The 23,443-nt window shown below is 38.2% G+C and overlaps 3 protein-coding genes and 2 non-coding genes across 6 annotated transcripts; 1 reads left to right on the forward strand and 4 right to left on the reverse strand.

Annotated features, from left to right (window-relative positions):
• Nucleotides 1-323: 323 nt before the first annotated feature.
• On the reverse strand, nt 324-797 carry LOC141588356 (protein FAR1-RELATED SEQUENCE 5-like). Its single transcript, XM_074409802.1, has one exon. It carries the CDS (start codon nt 795-797, stop codon nt 324-326), a length of 474 nt encoding a protein of 157 aa, XP_074265903.1.
• A 1,941-nt stretch (nt 798-2,738) lies between these two features.
• Nucleotides 2,739-2,811, reverse strand: TRNAA-AGC (transfer RNA alanine (anticodon AGC)). Its single transcript has one exon. It is a non-coding gene; the product is annotated as a tRNA-Ala (tRNA).
• Nucleotides 2,812-2,981: 170 nt separating this feature from the next.
• LOC141586995 (lethal(2) giant larvae protein homolog SRO77-like) lies at nt 2,982-20,017 on the forward strand. Of its 2 annotated transcripts, none has more exons than XM_074408405.1 (24): nt 2,982-3,098; nt 4,606-4,736; nt 6,323-6,407; nt 8,846-8,899; nt 9,998-10,089; nt 10,214-10,317; nt 10,836-10,911; nt 11,148-11,598; nt 12,635-12,973; nt 13,053-13,250; nt 15,054-15,152; nt 15,249-15,318; nt 15,636-15,763; nt 15,919-16,213; nt 16,291-16,439; nt 16,519-16,640; nt 16,935-17,052; nt 17,175-17,230; nt 17,319-17,409; nt 17,494-17,683; nt 17,778-17,831; nt 17,940-18,055; nt 18,243-18,305; nt 19,650-20,017. In XM_074408405.1, exons 1-24 carry the CDS (start codon nt 3,048-3,050, stop codon nt 19,758-19,760), a joined length of 3,243 nt encoding a protein of 1,080 aa, XP_074264506.1. In that variant the 5' UTR covers nt 2,982-3,047; the 3' UTR covers nt 19,761-20,017. The 2 variants fall into 2 exon arrangements, with proteins under 2 accessions (XP_074264506.1, XP_074264505.1); XM_074408404.1 differs by lacking the exon at nt 2,982-3,098 and adding an exon at nt 3,688-3,924.
• TRNAA-AGC (transfer RNA alanine (anticodon AGC)) lies at nt 3,554-3,626 on the reverse strand. The gene has a single exon. It is a non-coding gene; the product is annotated as a tRNA-Ala (tRNA).
• A 743-nt stretch (nt 20,018-20,760) lies between the features above and the next one.
• Nucleotides 20,761-23,443, reverse strand: LOC141586994 (selT-like protein). The gene is made up of 4 exons (XM_074408403.1): nt 23,130-23,443; nt 22,955-23,031; nt 21,653-21,968; nt 20,761-21,243 (listed from the first exon to the last, which is right to left on the reverse strand). The coding sequence occupies exons 1-4, from the start codon at nt 23,301-23,303 to the stop codon at nt 21,124-21,126; spliced, it is 687 nt and encodes a 228-aa protein (XP_074264504.1). The 5' UTR covers nt 23,304-23,443; the 3' UTR covers nt 20,761-21,123.

Below are 23,443 nucleotides of genomic sequence, written 5' to 3' on the forward strand. Positions count from 1 at the left end.
AAGCTATATATGTGACCATTGTATCTGCAAAAAGTGACCACTTTAACTGATAAATGTGACCCTGGCATGTTTGTTAGCTGTAACATGTGACCAGTGTGGGTATTAGATGGTAAATTACTAAACTTGCTTGCATTTGTGATAACATCATAACATATCTATCAATGACATAGTGACATTTGGAAATTGTGACCAGTTTATGGAGAAATGTGACCCTGTTAATATATATGTGAGACTAGTCAGATTTCAACTCTAATGAGATAATATCAAACCTCTTTGATGGCATTTGCTATTGCTTGGTCTTGGTCAGTAAAGATAGAGACTGGTCAGATTTCATCTCCCATGGATTCATTGAAAACTTTGAATAACCACTCAAATGATTCTTGATTCTCATTCGACAGGAATGCACACCCGAACATAACATTCGACCAATGATTGTTGATACCAACAAAGGCTCCACAAATAAGATTGTACCTATTCGTACGATAAGTAGTGTCGAATATGATTACGTCTCGGTACAATAAATAGTCCTCTCTCATCATTGCGTCCCGCCAAAATATGTTACGTAATCTTCCTTCTTCGTTAAATTGAACACGAAAGAAAAAACCCGGCTCCTCCGCTTGCCTGCTAGTCAGAAGGTTGATCAATGTTGCTGCATCACCTCCTTCAAATTTTTTCATCCGCAATCTGTTTACATAGTTGATATGATCTCGCTTTGTGTGCCCAACGAACTCATCGCCACCAGCAGCTGCCGCAGCAACTCTGAATTGAACCGAAGGGGGCACATGAGCTTCAGTCATTGCCTTTATTAACTCGCCCTCCGCTTCTGAAATCTTGCGCTCAGACCTATGGTGATGCTGCCACTCGGAAGGGGGGGGGGGGGGTTAACGGGCGATTGTGCTCGATCTCATGCTGCAGCACTTCCCATACTCCTTCCTCATTAACTTGCGTCCTGACGCAGGCTTTGCACTCACAACGAGTAATTGAAACATTCCTCAAATTGCTGTTTAAAACTTCAACGTCGCCATTTAAACTGCCTTTACTCTTGTTCCTGTGATTTCCTTCGCAAGAACATCTAAAGTATCGCTCAATGAACGGTCTGTCTTTCTTGTTAGCCCGCCGAGATGTCGATTTCTTGACACTAAATCCTATGTGTTGCGAATGTTTAATATATAAAGCGTAAATATGCTCCCATTTCGCTGCTTTGATTCCAAGAAGAGTTCCGGATAAATCAATACATGTGACAAATGCATCCGATTATGTTAGAATAATAGCACTGTGCAAAGATAATTTAAACTTAATACTCAGAAAACCTAAAATGGAAGTAAATATGCATAAACATGATAACTTCTGAATCAGTGTGGCACTTTCAGCAACATAATTACGAAACTAATATTTCTACAGTCACGAAAACATGAAAATATGAATATTTCATAGTAAGCTACAACATTTTTGTAGAACAGAACAAATAAAATCTTTAAATGTTAAGCGTATTATCAGCATCGTCATAGCTTCATCATCGTCACAAATTCATTGTTGTTAAAGATTTAATAACCACAATAAAATTTAACAACAACACAACAACAAATATTACACTAGCTTGAGTTATATTGCCCTAAATATCATCAAAAACATAACATAACAAAACTTACAATCATAATAAGGGAAAAAAACGAACCTTTATTTATCATCATGGTCACAAATTCGTCGTCAGTAACGACAGGCACTAGACTATCATCGTTATCAACAGCACCCATAGGATCTTCTACAATCGTCTCTAAAGTCAACAGAGCATCTTCCTCTTCCATTTTTTCTTAGTGATTAAGATTTGAAAAAATAAGATGGTTATATTAGTTGAAGATTTACATGATGTTTTTGTGAGAAATTATAGGTTGATAGAGCTTGAAGATGAAGATGTATGAGAGCTTGAAGATGAAGATATAGGAGATTTTTTTTTGAAAGGAGATGGTGACTGATAGGGAGGGTAAGATGTCCCAAAAAGTATGATAGCTTGGGGTAGGAGTGGGGTTGGGGGAAAAACAAATAATTTCTGAGCACAAAAAACGAGATTGAGTGTAATATTTTAATCAACCCACTAGCAAACCCACCCGCCCAAATCACACGGATATCCTACTATTTGGCCCGTCTTCACCTTGTGACGGATATAGTGCGTCTTCAATGAGAATTTGTGATACAGGATAAGTAGAAAGCGCATCGCGTAAATTAACACTTTAAACATTATTTAAAAAAAAACGGATAATTCACGCGGTACCCTTAAGGTTTGCCACTTTGTACGAAATACCCAAAATTTTGATCCATAAATCTTAAAGAGGTCATAACTCGTGTTTACGAGTTCCAAAAGTGACGATTTTTTTTTTCAAATCGCTCATCTTTCCGAGAACTACAATTTGAAAAAAAAAGTTGTCGCATTTGGATTCCGCTACTAGGAGTTATTGTGCGTCAAATTTTTTTCGACCGAACAAACTTTGAGTGAGCATATCTCCTGGTCACGAGTTCCAAACTCGTCAAACTTTTTTTTCAAATCATAGTACTCGAAAAGATGATCGATTTGAAAAAAAATCTTCACTTTCTGAGTTCGTAAACACGAGTTATGGCCTCTTTAAGTTTTTCGGATAAAAAATTTGGGTATTTTGTGCAAAGTGGCCAACTTTAAGGGTACCGCGTGAATTATCCGAAAAAAAAAAAGATTCCTACTTAGAAAAAGCAGTTCGCCAAAAAGATGGAGATGCGGGGTATCGATCCCCGTACCTCTCGCATGCTAAGCGAGCGCTCTACCATCTGAGCTACATCCCCATTGTGATTATGTGTCCTTCAGTTTGTTTAATAAAATAACTTAATAATAAATACTCCGTATAAAAGGAGAAAAAAGAACATAAAGAGTCAACTCGAGGAAGAAGGTAGACGACAAAGGTGAGATACAGACCTCCATTTCCTTTCTTCACCATTTTTCATCCTTTATATTTCCTTTTTTGGATTCTTTCTTCATTTCCAATTTCCCTCCATTAATCGTCCCTGAGCAACCAACAATAATGTTCGCCAAAAAGTTGTTGAACAAAGCCACTCATCATCAATATCATCAGGTATATTTCTATACTAGTTGTGAAAGAAGAGGGAAATTTAAAAGGTTAATTGGTCAAAAGTATATTACGATAAGTGAAAAGCGCACTGCCAGGGCCGTCTCGGGGTTTTGGGGGCCCCTGTGCGAACTCAAGATATGGGGCCCTATCTAACATTTGAAAAAACGGAATTTTAAAAAAGAAGGCAAAAAAAAGGCAATAAATGTAAGCATGTTTAACCCGACTTGGGCGCTTGTGTATAAACCCAATTACTAACCACCAAGACACTATCATTCATTGAATATTTAGTGATCGCATTTATTTATTCTTTCTTTTACTTTGATTTATTTAAAAAATTGGGGGCAGAGCAAGACGGCCCCAAGACGGCCCAAAGACCTGCGCACTGCCTAAATTAACACCTTAAACATTATTAAAAAAAAAAAAGATTCGTAATTACAAAAAGTAGTTCGCCAAAATGATGGAGATGCGGGGTATCGATCCCCGTACCTCTCGCATGCTAAGCGAGCGCTCTACCATCTGAGCTACATCCCCAATGTGATCTTGTATCCTTCTGTTTCATTAATATAAAAAAACTAAATAATAAATACTCCGTATAAAAGGAGAAAGAAGAACATAAAGAGTCAACTCGAGGAAGAAGGTAGACGACAAAGGTGAGATATAGACCTCCATTTCCTTTCTTCACCATTTTTCATTCGCCATTTCCTTTTTTGTATTCTTTCTTCATTTCCAATTTCCCTCCATTAATCGTCCCTGAGCAACAACAACAACAATGTTCGCCAAAAAGTTATTGAATAAAGCCACTCATCACCACCATCATCAACATCATCAGGTATATTTCTATTTCCATCTTTTTTTTTTCTCGATTATATGTTTTTGATTGCGTATCTACCAAAGCTAGGTATTTCCAAACTTCAATTATCGTTTTCAAATTAATCACACTTTGCTTCTGCTGCTGCTAATAGGAAATTTGAATATGTAATGTGATTTGTGACGAATATGTCCGTTTTAAATGAGAATTTGTGATTCCTTATATACACATGACATGACATGGTGATTGCATTGTGTTAGCTTACAAAATGCACTGCTTACTGTTTTTTTCTTCAGTGTCGGATCTTGAACTAAAATATAAGGAGGGGGCCATTATCAGAACACTTAATCACATGTGTCAATACTTACACTCGACTACCCGGTCAAAAGGGGCAACTGATCATTTTTGTATGATCATAGGACCGGCTCCCCTTCCGGCATAACCAAGGTTCTCGTTCTATCAGACTTGTATTATACGACTACTAGTGTAGACCAGAGACTCTACACATTTTTGTATTTATTTAATATTTATAGTGGATGCCGGAAGGGGGTGTCATTTTGGATTGTCAAGGCATATAGAGTTTTGGGTTCTAAATCAAGGGGTGCTCGCTTGTTCAGCAGAAATTGTGAATATGGTAGCAGGATACCTTCTTTTGTTGTCAACGCTCTATTATTATTGATGTTGTCGTGATTGATTATGCAGCGGGAAGATCAACATGGGAATCTTAGGCAAGATGATTTTGATATACAAATTCTGAGTCACCTTGGCATTCCTATAACTGGATCTATTCTTGATGTTGATCCACTTCAGCAATTACTGGCCATTGGAACGCTGTGAGTTTTTTGTTTCGCGTTTCTCAGCTTCCTGTCATCCTTCATTGTTGGTTGGTTGGTTAGTTATCTGCTTGTATTCGGCTCTAATTCTGTGGAGTAATTTGTATAATTCTGGTACCAAGTTAAAGTTTGAATGCAATGATGTACAAGGCCTAGAGTTTACTGTATATAAATCTTGTGTCTTCGCTTTAGCGTATTGTTAAAAAGTTTCCGCCTTTAGAAACACTTTTTCTGTGATTGATGCCATGAAAAGTTCGTTTCCAAATTCCTGATTCGGAGATCATATAAGCCTAACACCATTAGATAATCAAACTCCATTTCCATGGATACTGTCTTGCTGTTATTGTTACTTAAGTCCATATTTTGCATAACTAAAAGGTGGTGAAGAGAGCTAGAATATCCAGAGGTCTAAGCCAGCATTTTAACTGTTATGGCATGGTATGTTATGCGTTCATCATCTTGCCTAAGAGCGGGGTTGAATTGAAGGGAGGGATGGTGAATAAGATAGTTCAAAGATGGGAGAATGCTGAAGACAGGTGAAAAACAAATTTTTTTGTGGAAAGATCAAAGAAGAATGATACATTTAGTTTAAAGAATTGGCTGGGGGCCAAGAGAGGTTGCAGGGTGTCATAAACTTGGTTTCTGTGTGTAAGTTTTTCTTTTATAACCAAATGTTGTAGAATGAAGGGCAGTGCCCGTCTCTTAGAAACATGATCGCGCCTAATGAGCACGGCTTAGGTGCTAGGATTTGAACCTCTGCTGAACATGTTAATAACAAGTAGTTAGTCTTCCTTCCGATAATCTTTTCTTGGACACTAGATACATCAAATGTGTGAACATAAATTGTCAGGGAGCCCCAGCCCTGTGCAACGAACTTCTGCCACTGCACAGTTCTGATACTTTTGTGTCATATAATGCATTAGTTGATTTTTTTTCGTCGTGTCATCTGGAAACAACATATTTATGTTCTGGATTCAGATATAATGTTGTGGTAGCGGTGGTGAGTCTGGTGACAGAATATTTCAGAATGTTGTTATGCGTTTTACTTCTTTTTTTATGCATTTTGGACATCCTAATTAATTGGAGCTGCGTAAGATGCTAGGATTCTGGTACTTCCCTTGTTATCCAACCGCGCAATTTCAATGACCTTTATTTGATCTCAAATGAGGTCTCCTTGTATCTAGGCAAATTTAATTGGTTTTTAACAATGTGTTTGGATACACTTTTAGGAGGGAGGCCCAGGGGAATGAAAGGGAGGGAAGGGGAGGGGAGGAATAATGCTTTTTTTTTTTCCCATGTTTGGGGTATTTTATTAGGCGTGTAGGAAGAAAAATAGATCCCCCATTTTGTTTAGGTAAGGCCCCCAACCCATTTCGCTCCACCTCCAATTCCCTCCCAACCCATTTTGCACAAGGGAAAGTCCCTCCCTTTCCCTCCATATCCCTTCACCCAAACAAAGGGTAATGTAATTTTTATTTATCCTTTAATCTCTTTGAAGAGTTTGTCATAGATATATCTGAAGAAAGGATAAGGAGTATTGTCCTTGTTTCATTTATATTAACTTGTTTGTTCTTTCGTATACGCAGTGATGGTAGGATCAAAGTACTTGGAGGAGACAGTATTGAAGGTCTTTTAATATCCCCTAAACAATTGCCTTACAAAAATTTGAAGGTATGAGCAATGAAAGTTTAACCATGTATCCTGCAAATATTATCATTTTACATAAAGTATTTTGTTTGTCTGGTGTCATGTATTACTATTGTACACCTTGTTACTCTTCTGATTGGGTTAACCTTAATTCCTCTTTGGGCACAAGAATACTATGTGATCTTGTGGCTTGAAGATTGACAAATGTCAAATGGTATGAAATCCATGTACGAGTACTAATTGTTTTAGCAAAATATCGTGTTGGGATATATTATAAAGGTTCTCCAGAGTGGAAGTTTGTCACTTCATAATTCTTTGAATGACATGGTGATGGCATTGCATAAGTATTTGCGTTTGTGCTGGGCATCTACAGGGGTACACAACCCAACATTAGGGTTACTGCATGCAATAAATAAATAATTGGGTACTCTAATGTGCACAAACCAAACCCGAGGGTATTTTGCGCACCAGTTTCTTAACTCTCTTTTCTGGTGTATAAAAATTGCATTTATTTTCACTGACTGCCCCATCATATTTTTAATCATAAATATTGTTATTTGAAGAGAAACAAATAGACAAGCATTGATTAGCAACTTCATTTCGTTAGGTTAAGTGTTTCTAAACTCCTAACGAATAAAAGGACAAGTATGTCCCTACTCCCTACAGCCTTATTTTGTGACCAAAATTTGGGAAATGTCAGCCTTGAAGTTAACAAATTTACGGAATAAATTACATTTGAGTGATATAAAGGACCGGCAGTGAATGAATGAAAGTTAAGGTGGTTCTGTAATGCTGGAAATAGTTACTTTCTTTGTCGCTGTTTTCTTTTCAGCCGTATCTATCAAGAGGTTACATTTCTATATGGGCATGGTTTGGCGACGGAGATTACATATTTGACATCGCCAATCGACCACTATTCTCTACCAGCCATGGTAGTAAATTGTGGTATTCGAATATTGGCAATGAAATATGAATTAAGCATGTACTGTTGCTATTCATCGGGGCTTGTTCTTTATCAGTCATATCGGCAGTCTGTGTAGGATAGATTGTGCCTAGGAGCATCCAATGTGTCTGCAACGACAAGCAATGGCTATTCTTATAGTAGTTTATATAATTGAAAATTTAGTCTGGTTAAGTTAAAATTTTGTACGTAATGGCGGATATCTTGACTCTATGTTACTCTGAGTCTTCACTTTGGTTGCGCGACGCGTGTCCAACACTTGAGTGTCGGATACGACACGACACTTCAATCCTTCATTTTACACCAACAAATTGAAAACTTCTTGAAAATAACCGTATACGACACTCCGACACCGTGTCGTGTCTGACACTTGAATCTGAGTTGGAGTAAGATAGCTTGCGTGTAGTTCGATATTTGATATCATATTGTGATACACCCTAGACCCTAGAGCCTAGACCAAGCTTCCAGATAGCCGTAACAGCTGCCACCAGCCTCAACCCAACCCTCCTCTCCCAGCACAGACAACCTCCACCATATCTGATCATTGCTGATAAATGTTTAATACTATTTCCAGTTCCAAACTTAGCCGCTCCAACACTTCTCCACCACCCTAGCCTTCACCCACAGTACCTCTACGTCCCCCCCACCCCCCACCCCACACACTCTAGATTCATCCACAAAGTCACACGGCACACCTGCCCTCTTAATGATAATTGTAATGGTAGTAGATCTTGAGCCCTCAGCCCACACAAAAATGTCAAGCAAGAGAAGGCGCAAGGATAAAAAAGGCCATGTGCTCATGTCAGTGAGGGTGAGTCGTGGAGGATAGAGAAGGTTGTCTTGTGGAGAATTGGAGACTTGAGGTTGCCAGATTCTGTGATTGAGGAGAAGAAGCTCGGGAATGGAGGTAGTTCAGGGGTGGTGGACTGCGGTTGATGCCTTAGGCAGAAGTAGTCTTACACTCTTACCCTACTTGTCTTGCTCTACCTAAACGACCATTCGAAACCAAACTTTAACTATTGGCTCAAGCAAAGAGAGTATAATAGATGGTTTCTTGCAAAGTAACATAGTATATATATGCTATACTCCCTCCGATCCACACCAAAGGTAACACTTACCTAAAACGGACGATCCACACCAAAGGTAACATACCTGGCCCACAACATTATCAAGTTGTACTTATACCCATTTCATATTTACACAAAATGCCATTACATACCCCACATACCATCCCACAATTACATGACCCACCTATTTTTTCCCTCTTTACCCTTACTTTTTCCATCTTTTCTTAAATACCCCATTTTCCCCTATGTTGCCTTTGGTGTGGATCGGAGGGAGTATTTGGTAAATTCTATTTACACATTGCTTGGAAATTGCCTCTAGCAAGTGAACTTTGTGCGGATATGTTAAGATTGTTACAAAGTTAGGGCCATTCTTTTTGCATGGTCCAGTATTTTTTTTTCCTTTTAATTATCTCATGCATTTTTTTTTCTTGCAGTTCCTGCAAAACAAAGGTTATTTGGTTGGAATCGTGAATGATAATGATATTCAGGTCAGTACATAATCTCTGAGGAGTTAACGATCAGACAGCCTTTTGAATATGTGATTGCTGGATGTAATATATGTTATCCATGGTAACTACTCCTTCCGTTCGGTTGAATTACATACGTTTGCTTTTTACACAAGATTTAAAAAAGTGGTAAAAGTACAAAAAATAATGGAAAAGTAGCTTAAGTTATGGGTTGAAAAGTGATTGTACTAACCTGCCCTTATTTATTGTGGGTCAACTTTATATGAATGAGAACAGATGAGGGTATATTGGTATTTTTAAGTGGGTAAAGTTACCTTAAACAGAAATGTATGGAATCAAATTGAACATCCCGAAACGGAACATGTAATGAAATTCAACCGAACGGAGGGAGTAGTTTGTATCTTTATATTGGTTCTCTGAGTGTTATGTGCTAAGCCCTCAGATTCAGAACAATGATGTAGCAAGAGTATGTCTCGGTTTTGTAGCATATGTTGGTCAGTCAGCTGTACTTATATCAGATTTTAGGACGAAGATAAAGTGTACAAGGTCACTTGAATCAAAGGTGTAGTTGATGTAATCTGATAAAAATTTCTTTTGCTGACATCGTAAACTTTTGGTAGTATTGCTTGGCAAATAATGAGTGATATCCAATGCTTCTCTTCTCAAAGCAAAGATTCTTGGAAATTGAATGGCTTTCTAACATTGAAAGTTGAAATGATGCACTCATGAGCAGTAGAGTCCTCAAAGAGTCAAAGTTACTGAGATTTAGTTTGAAGTAGATTTTAACATGCAAAGAGCATTACCTTTAACTCACCAGACAGTCTATGTAACAAGTAAACAATGTGTTTGTAGTTAATTATATGGCGTTCTTGCCTTCGTGATGAATACTAAAACAGAAATGTCCTACAATACTAGCAATGAAAGAATAGTTTGTCGAGGAAGGTTCTCTGATACTGATAGTCGTGTATAAATCTTCGCTGGATTCTTACAAGTTGACTTGGCGTATTATTACTTCTCTAGAGGGTTATTCTATTTCTTTTATACTGTTTTAGATATGTAAACATCTGTATAGGCAGATATCAACAGTGTAACTCAATATACAGCACTTCTATTTTTCAGGTCTGGAATTTGGAGAGCAGATCTCTGTCGTGTAGTCTGCAGTGGGAGTCCAATATAACTGCTTTTTCTGTAATTTCTGGGTCCCTGTTCATGTATATCACCAATACTTTCTTTTAAATCTATTCAAGTTTTCTTGTTGGATCTTGGATCTATTTTTCTGCTTGGGGAACTACATCATCTAATGTAACATAAAACGTTGTCTTTTTCATTTTGTAGGATATTAGGAGATGAGTTTGGAGAAGTCTCAATTTTGAAGTATGCTCCTGAAGGTGGAAAACTTGTACAGATGCCATATCGTATTTCTCCTCATATAATTACTGGTAACACTATTCTCAACTTCCTGCTATACTGATATTCTTTTGCTTTTTGGCTTTTTGCTATTCTGATTGTACTGGAACTCTGGATGGGCAAGTTTTTAGAGTCAGGTGTGGGTTGTCCAACTATTTTGTTAATATATTGTTGCATTATTCACTAGCTTGAGTATTCAATTTTTCAGTAGTTTGTTTACACTCCGTTATAGGAATACAATATCATCCATTAAATACATATCATAAATGCCAAAATTGGAGCAGAAAGTTACCCCCTCCCCTTCAAATCCAAATACCAAACACCACAGTCCCGCCTTTTTGTGAGGGGCATTTTAAATTTATGAGGGGTGTTCAGATTGGAAGGGAGGGGGTATTTTTTAGTGTATCAGAGAATATGTGACCTTGTATTGACATATCTTTGGCTGTTGTCTTACCTCCTATATTTGCTCTTTTTATTTATAAATGACACTGTTAGTTGGCTGCTTTTTTGCACAAGATTATCTTAAGAAATCGAGTTGACTGTTTTACAGAGAAGACTGGCATCATTATTCCTACTGACCAACCTGTTGCTGGGGTTCTTCCTCAACCTTCTTATTTTGGTGACAGGCAAGTGGTTGTGAACATTTCTTGTTTTTTTCAATGAATGACGTTATTTTCTAAGGAGTTTTGTGTTTAACAAATATGCTCTGCTCCTCATTCAGTCAAGCTAGAAGTTCTACTAAGGACTACCGACTACATATTGCTTAATGAAAAAACTTACATTGAAAATTGTTATTCGGTGCTATAAATTTCAGGAAAGCTATTATTTATTCCCTGATCTATATACTGTTATCATCTTGCAGAATATTGATTGCATACCAATATGGGTTAATCATTCTGTGGGACGTTATTACAGCTGAGGTTGTAGTCTTTAAAGGCGACAAGGATTTACTTATTAAGGGTCACTTGTCTGATTCGTCTCGTAAATTAGATGTTGATCCACTCAACAACGCACTTGAAGATATGTATGAAAAAGAAATAAGCGCTCTTTGCTGGGCATCTTCGATAGGATCAATCCTTGCTGTTGGATATATAGATGGAGATATATTACTTTGGGATTTACGAGCTCCATTTAAGTGTAATAAAACTGGTGATTCATTCAATGATGTTGTAAAGCTTCAGTTATCTTCAGCTGAAAAGAGGCTTCCTGTCATTATTCTGCACTGGTCTGAGGTTAACGTATCTCAGAACAGCTCCAGTGGCCAACTTTTTGTTTATGGTGGCTGCGAAATTGGATCTGAAGAAGCTATAACGGTTAGATTTCACTCCAGTTTTGACTCTCTTTGCTGTTTAATATTTTTGATTGTTTTGTTCCTCAGTAGTTTTGTTAGCATTTTAATTGTCGATTCCATAGCTATAAGTAATGTGTTGGTGCTATGAGGACGTGATCTGAGTTGCTCCACTTGTTTGTGTCATTTTTGGATAGCATTAAGCACTTTCATTGTTTTTTGCAACTCTTTGTGCCAATGATATTTTGACCGTCAATTCCAACTGGAGCCATTTTGTCTGTCAGGCACTCAGACGCTTTGATGCTAGTCTAAAGGGGAAAAGTTACACTTTTTCGTTGCTTCTCTTTTATTACCGAAGGAAATGACCTCTCCCATGTTTTCAGGCTTTTGTAAGTGTACCCTATATTTTAAAGTGAAGGATGTTTCGTGTCAGACTCTTGGATCATACCCAAGTCCGACACCTGTACCCAAGTTCAAGCATGATAGGTCTGTGCCGCCCGATGTAAGCAGGTTTATATTTGGAAAGCAGAGCACTCACTCACTCCGGGATCATGGATCCTGTGGGAGTGAAGAGGTGTGGAGTTGGACAAAGATTAGTATGTCTTTGATGTACCTCTTCACTTCATTGGAGTAGCTGTTGGTTTCAGAAAGCAAATGTTTTACGCGATAATGCATTACTGCAATATGGCTTATAAGATTTTTGTTATTGTGTACTAGAGTTTATGTTGTGCATTGAGCGTCGTACTAGATTAAGTTTATGTAGTTTGGTGTAATTATAATAAAGATTGGTGTGTGATAGATATGTTAGGATAGGACGTATAGGTGTCTGTTTTTCTTTTGTCTTCCATTTTGGTGTTAAGTAAACCCACCGTTACTCTTTTGTACTCTTATGGAGTGGAGGCTTCGGGGGAGGGTTCTCTAGAATAGTTACAGCATTACAGGTAGTGTCACATACATCTAGTCATACCCAAAGACTACTAGGGATGGGGTCAATGGTGAACTGCTGTGGGAGAAGTTGGGCATCACCCATTTAACTCCTGTGTTATCACATTTTGTGTCAGGTTGTGAGCATGAAGTGGTCTCCTGGCATGGAAACTTTAAAAAGTGTTAGCCGTGTGGACCTTGCCGTGCATAGTGCTTTTGCAGACATGGTTTTCTTATCTTCTCTTGGGACGCCTGCAAAGGGTCAATATGATGGCCTTTTTGTATTGACAAGACCTGGCGAGTTGCAGTTTTATGATATGAAGTTTTTGTCTTCTTTAGCTTCTCAGCATGAGAGAAAATCACATGCATCAGGTGTTAAATTTCATGTGGCAATCCCCACTACTGATCCACAAATGACAGCTACCAAACTCAGCTCACATGCATATGATGGAAATGTGTCAGCGTGGTTGTTGGAGGTACATAACTTTTGTACAGCTTCACAATCATGAAATTTATTACAAATTTTCCTGCTCAAGAATTTTTTTATTGGTGTAGATAACTTCATTTGGTTCAACACTGAGCCCAGGTAAATGCACAAAGTGGCCATTAACAGGGGGTACATGGAATGAAGGTTCATCTGCTGATGAAAAGCCAGAGAAAAGAATATACATAGCTGGGTACAAAGATGGAACTGTCCGAGTTTGGGATGTAACTAAATCAACATTTTCACTGGTGTCCTATTTAGAAGGTCAGGTTAGTGTTCCATCAATTGTAATATTGCTAACTGTTGGAATATTATAACCCACATGTGAGTGTCCCACATTGCTTGGAGAAGAGAGATTGTACCTCCCTTGTGTTTGTCAAGTGGTCCGTCTCTCCTTCGTTCGGGTAAGGCCCAGTCCCATTTTCATGTTCTAACATGGTATCAGGAAGGGACCTCTGAGGGCGAGTGTTGGAATATAACCCACATGTGAGTGTCCCACATTTCTTGGAGAAGATAGATTGTACCACTTTATAAACCAACGGGGCTACTCCTCCTACCGACAATTGGTTTTAGGATGGAACCTCCCCTGTGTTTGTGAGTGGTCCGTCTCTCCTCCGTTCGGGTAAGGCCCAGGCCCATTTTCATGTTCTAACACAGACCTTGGATAATTCAACAACGCCGGCAGCGTAGTGTCTCAGAATGGCTATATCATTATGACCCAAAGTGGTAACTGTATTGTGTGAACTGGTGCTACTTCAGAATGTAAGAAACTTCAATGACTCATTTTTCTTTCTTTTTTTTTTTTTTTTTTTTTTTTTTTTTTTTGCAATATAAATGAAAGCCATAAAATATTAAGGGGAATTTGGTAAGGGGTCCCATTCCCTTTGTTGATGTTTGTTCGATACTTTTTCCCATACCCTTTACCTCTTTTTAGATTAGTTTTACACCCCATTCCCTTAGATTGATTCCCGCACCTGGCCACCCCCAAAGGGTTTCCCAAACCCTTACCTTATTAGTTATTACCTCTCGTCACCACCCCTTCAACCACCAACACCCATCACAAAGCCTCACCATCAACATTGGCACCACCACTAGCGAAAAAGTCGGCTCGCCCTCGCTTTGATGTCCCCCGTCGACCTCCTCCATCCCACCCACCCTCCTCATACCCCCACTTATTCCCGTCGGGATCCACACTCCTACCCGCTGAATCCCATACCCAACCTTAGACATCCCTTCACTACCCCTCGAAACCCCTTCCCCACCCCCAAAAACACACTCCGGATATCAAGTGTGGAGGAGGCAGGAGAGAATCTCGGCTCCGATTCTGGCGGTGGGTAGTGGTGGGGGTGGTTTGTGGTGGTAGGAGTGGATTTGGGGTGGTTGGTGGATTGGAGGGATATTTTGTCACACTGTTACCTATTCAATAACAAAACACATGATAGAATGAGGGGTTATCCCTTTCCTTCACTTAGTTTTCCTTTGGCTGATTCCATTTCCTTACCTCTTCTCAAACCAAACTCCCCCTAAGTATTTAGCTTTACTGGAAATGGAAGCTTGGGTAAATGGGTATTAGAACATGTACAGTAGTAAAACAAGGAGAGCTCCTCTTTCGCTCTTGATGTGCACTCCTGCTCATTAGAAATTGAAAACCAATTTTACACCTACAATAACAAAACTCTTTTACATGCTCTCCACTCGAATTTTTGTCCCGTATTATTTATTTATTTATTTATATATATGCAAAATATTATTGAAAAATAATTTTTTCTCTCGCATTTTCACTTGTTATTGCCCACTTTAAGTGAAGAGCTAGCTCTCCTTTGCTCCTCTCCATTTTCACTTGTCAGTTGTCACAGGGAGCTCCTCTCCATTTTTATTGATTGAGAGTACATAAAAGCCAAGGAGAATACCTTAATGTGAGGAAAAAACACTAAATTTTGCTCTCTAATATTGGGGAACACTTTGGAGAGCACCTTTGAGAGCTCTTATTGTACTTGCTCTTAGATAGTGCATTCAACTTATGTTAAATTTGTAGTGTTGTTTGGTTTAAGCTATTGTCTCAATCTCTTCAGGTGCCTGGCATTGAAAATGTGGGTTCAAATATCTCCGTGACATCATTAGACTTTTGTGAGTCAACAATGAATTTGGCTGTTGGATCCGAGTGTGGTGCGGTAAGAAAGTTTTTCCCCTGTTTTTAGGAGGATTATCCATTATCAAGTTCATCAATGACAGTATTTGATTATTTCACCTTGCTATCCTGTACTTAGGTTCGTGTTTACAGCCTGACTAGTGGGGGTGGAACAAAGCTTCACTGGGTGAAACATTCTGAACAGAAAGGTGATTCCGGACAAACTTGTAAAGTTAAACAGAGTATATAAGTTGTCCATATATTTGCTGCTGAGCCTACTTGTGTTGCTTTGAGCCTCCGGCTCAGGTGCAAGTGTCCTACATGACATGTCTTGTGTCGCACACGGCTATTTTGTGAGAATTGAGAAGGTTCGTGTTTTTGACTAAACTGAAGTGCTGAAGTGTCATGTCACGTTGGAAGCGCACAGTGTCGAACATGTGGCGCTCAACCAAAGTGAAGTGTCCCAAGTAACCTAGATGCCTACTGACCTTTGGTTGACGACTTGACGTTTGCTATATAATTACAGTTTATGATATGCCATCAAGTAAGGGACCTCACTGCAAAGCTGTATTCTCGCTGGTGAATGCTCGTGTGCAGTCACTTCAGTTTTCTCTGTCTGGAATCAAACTTGCTGTGGGGTTTGAAAGCAGTCATGTTGGTTTTCTTTCCCCTTTCTTTGAATGCAGTTAATATTATAAGGCAGTTTCATGGAAGAGTATTTCTTTGATAATCTTAATATCTTCGCTTGGTGTTTTATTTTAGTCCAAGTTGTTTCTGACTACTTTTGCCTTTTATACTCTTCATTTCAGGTAGCAGTTCTTGACATGCGGTCTCTATCAGTTCTGTTTTTTACAGACTCAGTAGCCAGCTCTACATCTCCAATCATTTCAGCAATTCTAAAGACGTTTTCAGATGTGTATGAGTTCAGCGAAGGATCCAAGCATATGGGATCCAAACATACAGAGCAGCCTAGTGGAGAATTAGTATTCACTGTCACCCAAGATTCAAAAGTGAATGTCCTGGATTCTAGGACTGGTAGCACTATCACCACACGTCCTTTGCATTTGAAGAAAGAGCATAAAGCGATTAGCATATATGTCTTAGGCAAGTTGTCCGTCCATAAAGATATTATGTTGATTCATGTATGTTTGAATTTTTACTAAACTCCATCTTTCGTGTAGAGGAAAGTGAGTTCTCGTCTAAATCTCCAAATACAAGTGAATCAAGAGGCACTGAGCACTTCTACAATGGAGAAAAGTTAATGGATTCACTGCTTTTGCTATGTTGTGAGGACGTGCTTCGTTTATACCAAATGAGATCAGTGATTCAGGTAATTCAATAAACTGTACTTGGTGTTATTTTTGAATGTATACTTTGTTTGTAGCCTTACCGACAAACCTTTCGTCTAGGGTGACGATAAACCTGTTTGCAAGGTGAACCTCGCAAAATCTTGTTGCTGGACTTCCATCCTCAGAAAAGATGACAAAATTGGGCTTATCTTGGTCTACCTGTCTGGAACTGTTGAAATAAGGTACAAAATCATTGTCTCTGAATTGGTATGTAATCTCGGTTAGAGGCTTATCTTGAAATTGGTTGCCACGGCCTAATCTGGGTCATCCAACTTATATGTGGCAAATGCCTTCACAAAATATGGTCACAGTAAACTTCAAAGCTGTGTTAACTTGGCCACGATTTGGTGATGTGGCCCAGATTTAACACGATGGGCATGCGTAACACTCTACTTGTGTTTTCTTCGTCTACATTTGACTTCATTTCTCCCTTCAAATGCATATTCAAAAATGTTGTTCATGCATTTTGTCCACAGATTGCTTCCAAGCCTAGAGCTGCTGCTAGAAAGCTCCATAAATTCAGCTCTAAGGTGGAATTTTAGATCAAACATGGAGAATTTGACAAGTTCTACAGATCAAGGGCTTATCAGTCTGGTAGCGTATTTTCATTTGTTAACAGGGATGAAGGACTAACAATAATGTCATCTCATGTCTTGCGCATTTGTTTAAACAATTTATTTGCTACATCAGAAAACTAATTTTTTAATATTTTGCAGGTGAATGGGGGCGAGGTAGTTTTCTTTTCATTGTCTACTGGTGAAAATGAAACAATGTACTGTTAGTCTTTACTCTTTAGTCCTAATATTTTATACTTTTCTTAGTGACTAAATCTCTCTGACAAATGCTTTTTTTTTTTCAAGATTTAGGGAATCGTTACCTTTGCTTCATGACAAAGTCATGTCTACTGCTGCTGATGCTGCTATTTCCTACTCTATCAAACATAAGAAACAGGTGAAGCTTATGAGTTGTCACATACTTTATACAATGGATACATGTTATTAGCCTCTTATATGGAGTACCGTTGCCTTGTGACAGGTTGCTGCATCAGGTATTCTGGGTGGTATCGTTAAGGGATTAAAAAAGGAATCAAAAAATACAAATGATCCTCCTTCTCTTACAAACTTTCTCCAACTAGAGAGGATATTTTCTCATCCAGTAGTTACCGACTCATCTTTAACCACCTTAGAATATAAGGAAGAAGAAGAAGTCGAGGAGCTTGATATAGGTGTTATTCTCTTTTCAATTTTCATGACCATGATGCGTTTTTATTATCTCTTCTAATTCCTCGATTTGTCTGATTTTTGTTTCCTTGAATCTAGATGATATCGAAATTGATGAGCCCATATTGCCAGCTGCAACTTCTTCCAATCAGGGTAACTTTCATGAGTATTCTCTTCGAACATAGTAACAATTTGAATTCTCTTAATTGAAGCGGTTTTATATATTCTTGTAGTTCTTAATCATGTTTGTAAGTATTGCAGCAAAGGGGAAAGCGACTGGGAAACTCAAAGACAGTCTGTTTGAAGGCAAGCATATGGATATGAAACCCAAAACCAGAACCCCAGAAGAGATTATGGCAGCATATAGGGGAGCTGAGGTAATTATGCTAACTACACTAGTTCCATTACTTCAATTCTTTTTTTTTGTTCGCTTTTGCTTTTGTCCTGCTTTCCGTCCGAGGAACTCTTGCTACCTCTAACGCTGCTTTCTGAGTTCTCCGTTTTTAAAGAGGACAAAGTTGTTCCTAATTGATGTATTCTTAATGATGACTAATTCTTTATCAGTATGCGTCTGCTGCTGCTGAACGTGCAAAAAACAAACTTCTGGAACGGCAAGAGAAACTTGAGGTGATGTTTTATTAACCCTAAACCAACTGTGTATCTTATATAGTTTCTTTGATTTGTCCGAAACAGAATTAGAGCATTCATTTTTTCTCTCGCATACGCATAGAATCGTTTTTACGAGCAGAGAATTTGTTAGGGAGTTCAATGAAATATTGAAATAGTAGCTGAATAATAGAAGTGGATGATTGTCTGGACAATACTATATGTTAGTCTGAAGATTACCAACAGGCTGCAGTCTTTACGGCGTTATTTACATAGGAAAGTACAAAGAAGATCTAATGATACATAGTCCAGTCTTGCCTGTTGCTAGTTAAGGCGAGTAAGAGGTTCATGAGATACATATACTGGCATCATTTGTTTCTTTTGAAAAAGACATTGAAGGATGTAAGTTGTAATAGGCAATTAAAAAGCATCGGTTCTCATACAAGAGGATCTTGAGGTAAGATTATCATGAGCCCTTACCACTTGACCGGCCCATATAAATGGGTAATTATGACTTTATGAGAAGTTTGTAGTGAGTAAATGGGCGGAGTTTTTCATTAAGTGGGTTGGTCTTATTACTTGTATTATGTTATTGTGAGATCGTTTTAAAGGAGACCGACTCATTAAAGTTGGACATACATGTGGCTAAAGAGGGAAGGTCGATTAAAAACTTGTCCTTTTTTATTTGTTGGAAAAGGCTACAGTCGTGTGCCTAACCTTTCTATGCACCGCTTGGACCTGGTGTCTCTTTGTAGACATTGGATTTATGATGGTAGGGGGTGAGGTGAGGGGACGGAGGTATAATATAATGTTGAAAGCCCGCATAATGTGTTTCAGCATTATCTTGAAAGTCTATCTAATGAAGGGAAATGTCTATAATTACCTTAGTGATTAGTATATTATACATACCTTTCATTTTAAGTTGCAAGCACAAAAGAGCAAATAAATTCGCAAAATTAGAACACAGATGCTGCCATGCTGGTGTATAAACTATAAAACAATCTTACCGACGACTCTACATGGTCCTAGTGATCTTGTACGATCCTATACGATACTACCTGGTTATGAGCAATCTTGAAAGGTCCTACAAGTAAAACGACCTCACAACGATGTGAATCATTTTCCTCATTTGGATCGTAGGATTGTAAGGTCCCATCCGGATCATGATTCTAAGAGCTATGACTTGGACACACGTAAATTTGATGGGGGAGTTTTTTTTTCCTTTCTGGGTAAAAAAAAAATGTGTAGAGATAACCTCATCAATTGCATGTGCTTTTCTTTTTTTTTTTTTTTCATTTCGTTTTTTTGATGAAGTAACTGGACGTCTAACATATTGAAAAACTCCTTCGTGACTTTTTAATTCAGAGAATCGGCCAAAGAACAGAAGATCTCCGAAATGAAGCAGAAGATTTTGCATCAATGGCTCATGAACTTGCGAAAACAATGGAATCACGTAAGAGGTGGTGGAAGATTTGAAGTTTCATGTCTGATGTCATTAGACAGCGGAGTATTTGCAGGACGAAATCTCTTATTGTTTGTTAGTTGTGTCTAAGGGATTTCCTCTTGTACAAAAACTGCTATGAGAATACTGTATGCGTTAACAATGAGATTTCACGTTATATTCGTCACCTTATAATGGCTCTGTTGTATGCATGAAACCGTCTCATACAGGACCCCAAGTTTTTCTCGAGTTGGGATTGAAGTGTACTGTCTAGTCTACTCTTTTCCTGCAATGAGGTTGAAGCGTGTTGCTATTTTCAGACAATGTACAGTTTCATGATTGATTATCAATGGTCATGACCAAGATTTTGGCCAACTTATTGTGTACATAAATTTTCAAACCGCTAAACGGGGAAGGTAAATATACAAACATCGTCTTCATTCTTCAGTTAGCCATTACAAGGTTAAAAGTCTGTGCATTACACAAATTTTTTTTTTTTGACAGAAGAACTAATGAATTCCAAATCCAATTCAGCCATAACTAGGTTATGGGGCACCTTATTAAGATGACGCGGTATAAAACTAAAACAAATACAATGAAAAAAAGAGAAAAAAACTCATATCCTCGGGGAGTCCCTTAATCATGTGATGCGACTTCTCCACCTCAGCTAATTGGAAGAGAAGTTGAAGGCAGTCGGAAGAGACATCGAAATGGAATATATTACGGCTTTTAGAACACGAAAGATCCCTAAGGACAAAAATAAGTTAATTATATATAGAAAAAAGTTACAAATATACATTGTTTAAAAAGTGCATAGTGCATTACTCCTGCTTAAAACCATTAGTATAATTATAAGTTAAAAACTTATCATATTTATTGTTTCGGTTTTTCTAATGTGTGTCCTTAGAGCACATGTTAGAAAAACCGTTGAACCAATTAGACCATCATCTGATGCAGAACAACAATTCATTGATTTCAAGAACGATTAAACTTGGCATAATTCTTGGGCCGTTGTCGTGTTTTGCAAGGACAAAATGAAGGAGAGCAGCTCATCATTCGTTTGGTTTAGATTATGATTCAGCAAAAGCGACATAGCTGACAAAACTAAGAGTCTTTAATAGTATACAGGTCCTTCACGCTAAGAAAATGTCAAACTTCCGATCCTCGTATCTCTGACTTGCAAAAGTCGCAATGACAGCAAAGGCTTCAAAGTTAAGTACAACATAATCATTTACATTCCATAGCAGCTACGGAATGTATATGCAAAAGACAATCGAGCTCTCGGGAATACAATTCCCACTCCGACGTTGAGTGTTGATCTAGATTCTAGGCAAAATAAGCATTGGTTTTTATCGGCTTCCATTTTGCTAGCGATGACGGGACAGGGGCGGGGCTGGTTCAAGCCCACAAGTTGCCTCCAGCACCATCCACAATTCTTGAACCAGCAAGCCTTTTGCCAATAAGGTCCCTCAACTCGATTTCACCTGGAAATCTCTGCTCCCTCAACTTCGAAAATATCTACAACAGCCATAGTAAACATAATTCATAGAGTAAGAACACTGTCCACAATACCTAACTGCCGACCAAGAATCCCAAAGAATATATGCAGTTGATAAGCACAAGTTCATAAAACAAGAAGTAGAAAACGTCGTAACACAAAGCTTAAAAGTTACAAGCAGCAATGGCATTATATTCCGAGAATTTAGGGTCACCAAACAAGGTCATAAGATACTCCCTCCATTTTCCTATCTTCTTCTGATTTTAAGGTCATAAGATACTGCCTCCATTTTCCTATTTAGGGTGGTGGTAGGTAGTTAGAGATCGTTGTGGGTGGTTGGACATCATGTTGGTGATTGTAGGGTACAAGGTGGTGCGTTAGGTGATGAATATTGACGAACTGCGGACATGAATTATAAAAATAACTTACTTGTTCTCCATCAAAAGACACTTCAAAAGCACCAGAACTTTGAAGGGAAGACTGGATAAAATTCCCAAAAAGCCAGGTTGCAGAAATGGTCCCGAATCTGTTAGCTCGTAAAGTGTAATACCATGGAGGAGGAGAAATTCCCAATCTAGGAAAGATCTGATCTCCCGCCATAATAGCGGCAAAAACTCCCACCTGAACGACAGGTACTAGTTTGCTCAAGATGCGTTTTGGAGGTGAAGGTGGATAATTTGCAAGAGCAACATGAATTCCAGGGAATTGTGTCTCCAGCATATTCTTCATCGTCACAGCAGTACCCCTAATTTATCCAAGAAAATCAAATGTAAGAGTTCCTTGTAGTAGAAAAAAAGCTTAAAATCTGGAAACACAAAAACATCACCCAAGTGCCTCTTCAGCCTATCACGGGGTAGAACATTAAGCATATAAATGATCAATGCGAAACGTTAAGCATACATGATATATCAAAAGTTTAACAAGTCACCTTGTCCTAAATGCAGTGTAAATTTTTGAAGAAAGCAGAGTAAATTTCTGAAGAATTGTAACTATATTAATTCGCTCAACTCTTGAAAGGCTGAAAGAGCCCTCTACTATTCTGCTAAGACCCGCGCTGGCACAAAATTTCTTTCTTTAGCTTACATCAACTTCAAAAATAATCCTCACTGTGCATACTAAGATAATTAATGAGCAACATACACGCTAGTAGTATAATACTAGCCTTTCAGTAACCGCGACATTTAAAAAGAAAAAAAAGCACTACATCCTTCCTATAAAATTCTTGGAAACAAGAATCAACCAACATACAAATGGTTGGCTTCAAATATTCATATAAATCTCTTGGTTTAGGATACGATCTTAGGCATGGTAGCGTCAAGAACTTGTACCCTACACCTTCAGTACTCCAATAGAAGTTAAAACATACTACCTTGGATGTAGCGGCACATTTTCCTTTACCCTCCTTAGTTGTTATGGAGAACACACTAACCTTGAAGCATAAGAATTATATAAAGAAACCTTCATACTAGCTTGGATGTAAAGAACATTTCTTTACAAGCTGATTTTAAGAATTCGACTCCCACAAATTCTTAGTATGAAATTAGCAAAGAGAGTGAACCACATCCTACAAAAGGTGATGATCACAGAAACCTAAGCTACCATACATAATCGAGAACAAAACATGAATAAAAATCAGATCTTTCCCAAAATCATTAAGAACTAAGATAAACCCATGAATAACAAATAATTGCATCATCCAAAATAAAAAAGTGAATAAAAATAGGAAAATACTTGAAGGAGCAAGAGGAGCAGAAATCGATGGTGACAGTATGACCATAGCCAAGACCAGCTCCGATCCCATTAGATTGCTGTCATGAAAACACATAAATTAACATTTGATAAAATACATATATTGAAAACAACAACTCAACAAGATAAATGATAAAAGGGAGAAGGAAGAAAAAACCTGGGTAGGGAAATCGGGGACGACAGAAGCAGGTATGTGGGGTTTAGGGTTATGGTGGTGATGGTGATTAGAGGAAGGTTTAGGAGGAGGGGGATTAGTGATGAAGAGATTAAGGATGTCTGTTGAGAACAAGAAGAGTGGTAATCCAACCAGTAGTAGCTGCATTCTATCCATACCTCCCTATGGAAACTACTCTTGTTTGATCAATATCTCAACTCTCAAGATGATCAACACCAAGATTTGATTATTATGAATTTATCAGAGGCTACGTATGATCGTCGATTGTCGATTGTCGATTGTATGTAACTATGTAT

The sequence above is a fragment of the Silene latifolia genome, chromosome 6, assembly GCF_048544455.1.
Source record: "Silene latifolia isolate original U9 population chromosome 6, ASM4854445v1, whole genome shotgun sequence".
In the NCBI taxonomy this organism is placed as follows: Eukaryota; Viridiplantae; Streptophyta; class Magnoliopsida; order Caryophyllales; family Caryophyllaceae; genus Silene; species Silene latifolia.

Bases quoted from the DNA above. Each gene is read 5' to 3' on its own strand.
- LOC141588356 (XM_074409802.1), bottom strand. From the start codon at position 797: ATGACTGAAGCTCATGTGCCCCCTTCGGTTCAATTCAGAGTTGCTGCG.
- LOC141586994 (XM_074408403.1), bottom strand. From the start codon at position 23,303: ATGGATAGAATGCAGCTACTACTGGTTGGATTACCACTCTTCTTGTTC. The intron at 23,032-23,129 runs GTTTTTTCTTCC...TTTTCATGACAG, and splicing joins TCCCCGATTTCCCTACCCAG to CAATCTAATGGGATCGGAGC. The intron at 21,244-21,652 runs GTAAGTTATTTT...TGGCTGTTGTAG, and splicing joins TGTCTTTTGATGGAGAACAA to ATATTTTCGAAGTTGAGGGA.
- LOC141586995 (XM_074408404.1), top strand. From the start codon at position 3,865: ATGTTCGCCAAAAAGTTATTGAATAAAGCCACTCATCACCACCATCAT. The intron at 16,214-16,290 runs GCAAGTTGTCCG...TCTTTCGTGTAG, and splicing joins GATTAGCATATATGTCTTAG to AGGAAAGTGAGTTCTCGTCT. The intron at 17,231-17,318 runs GTACTGTTAGTC...TTTTTTTTCAAG, and splicing joins ACTGGTGAAAATGAAACAAT to ATTTAGGGAATCGTTACCTT.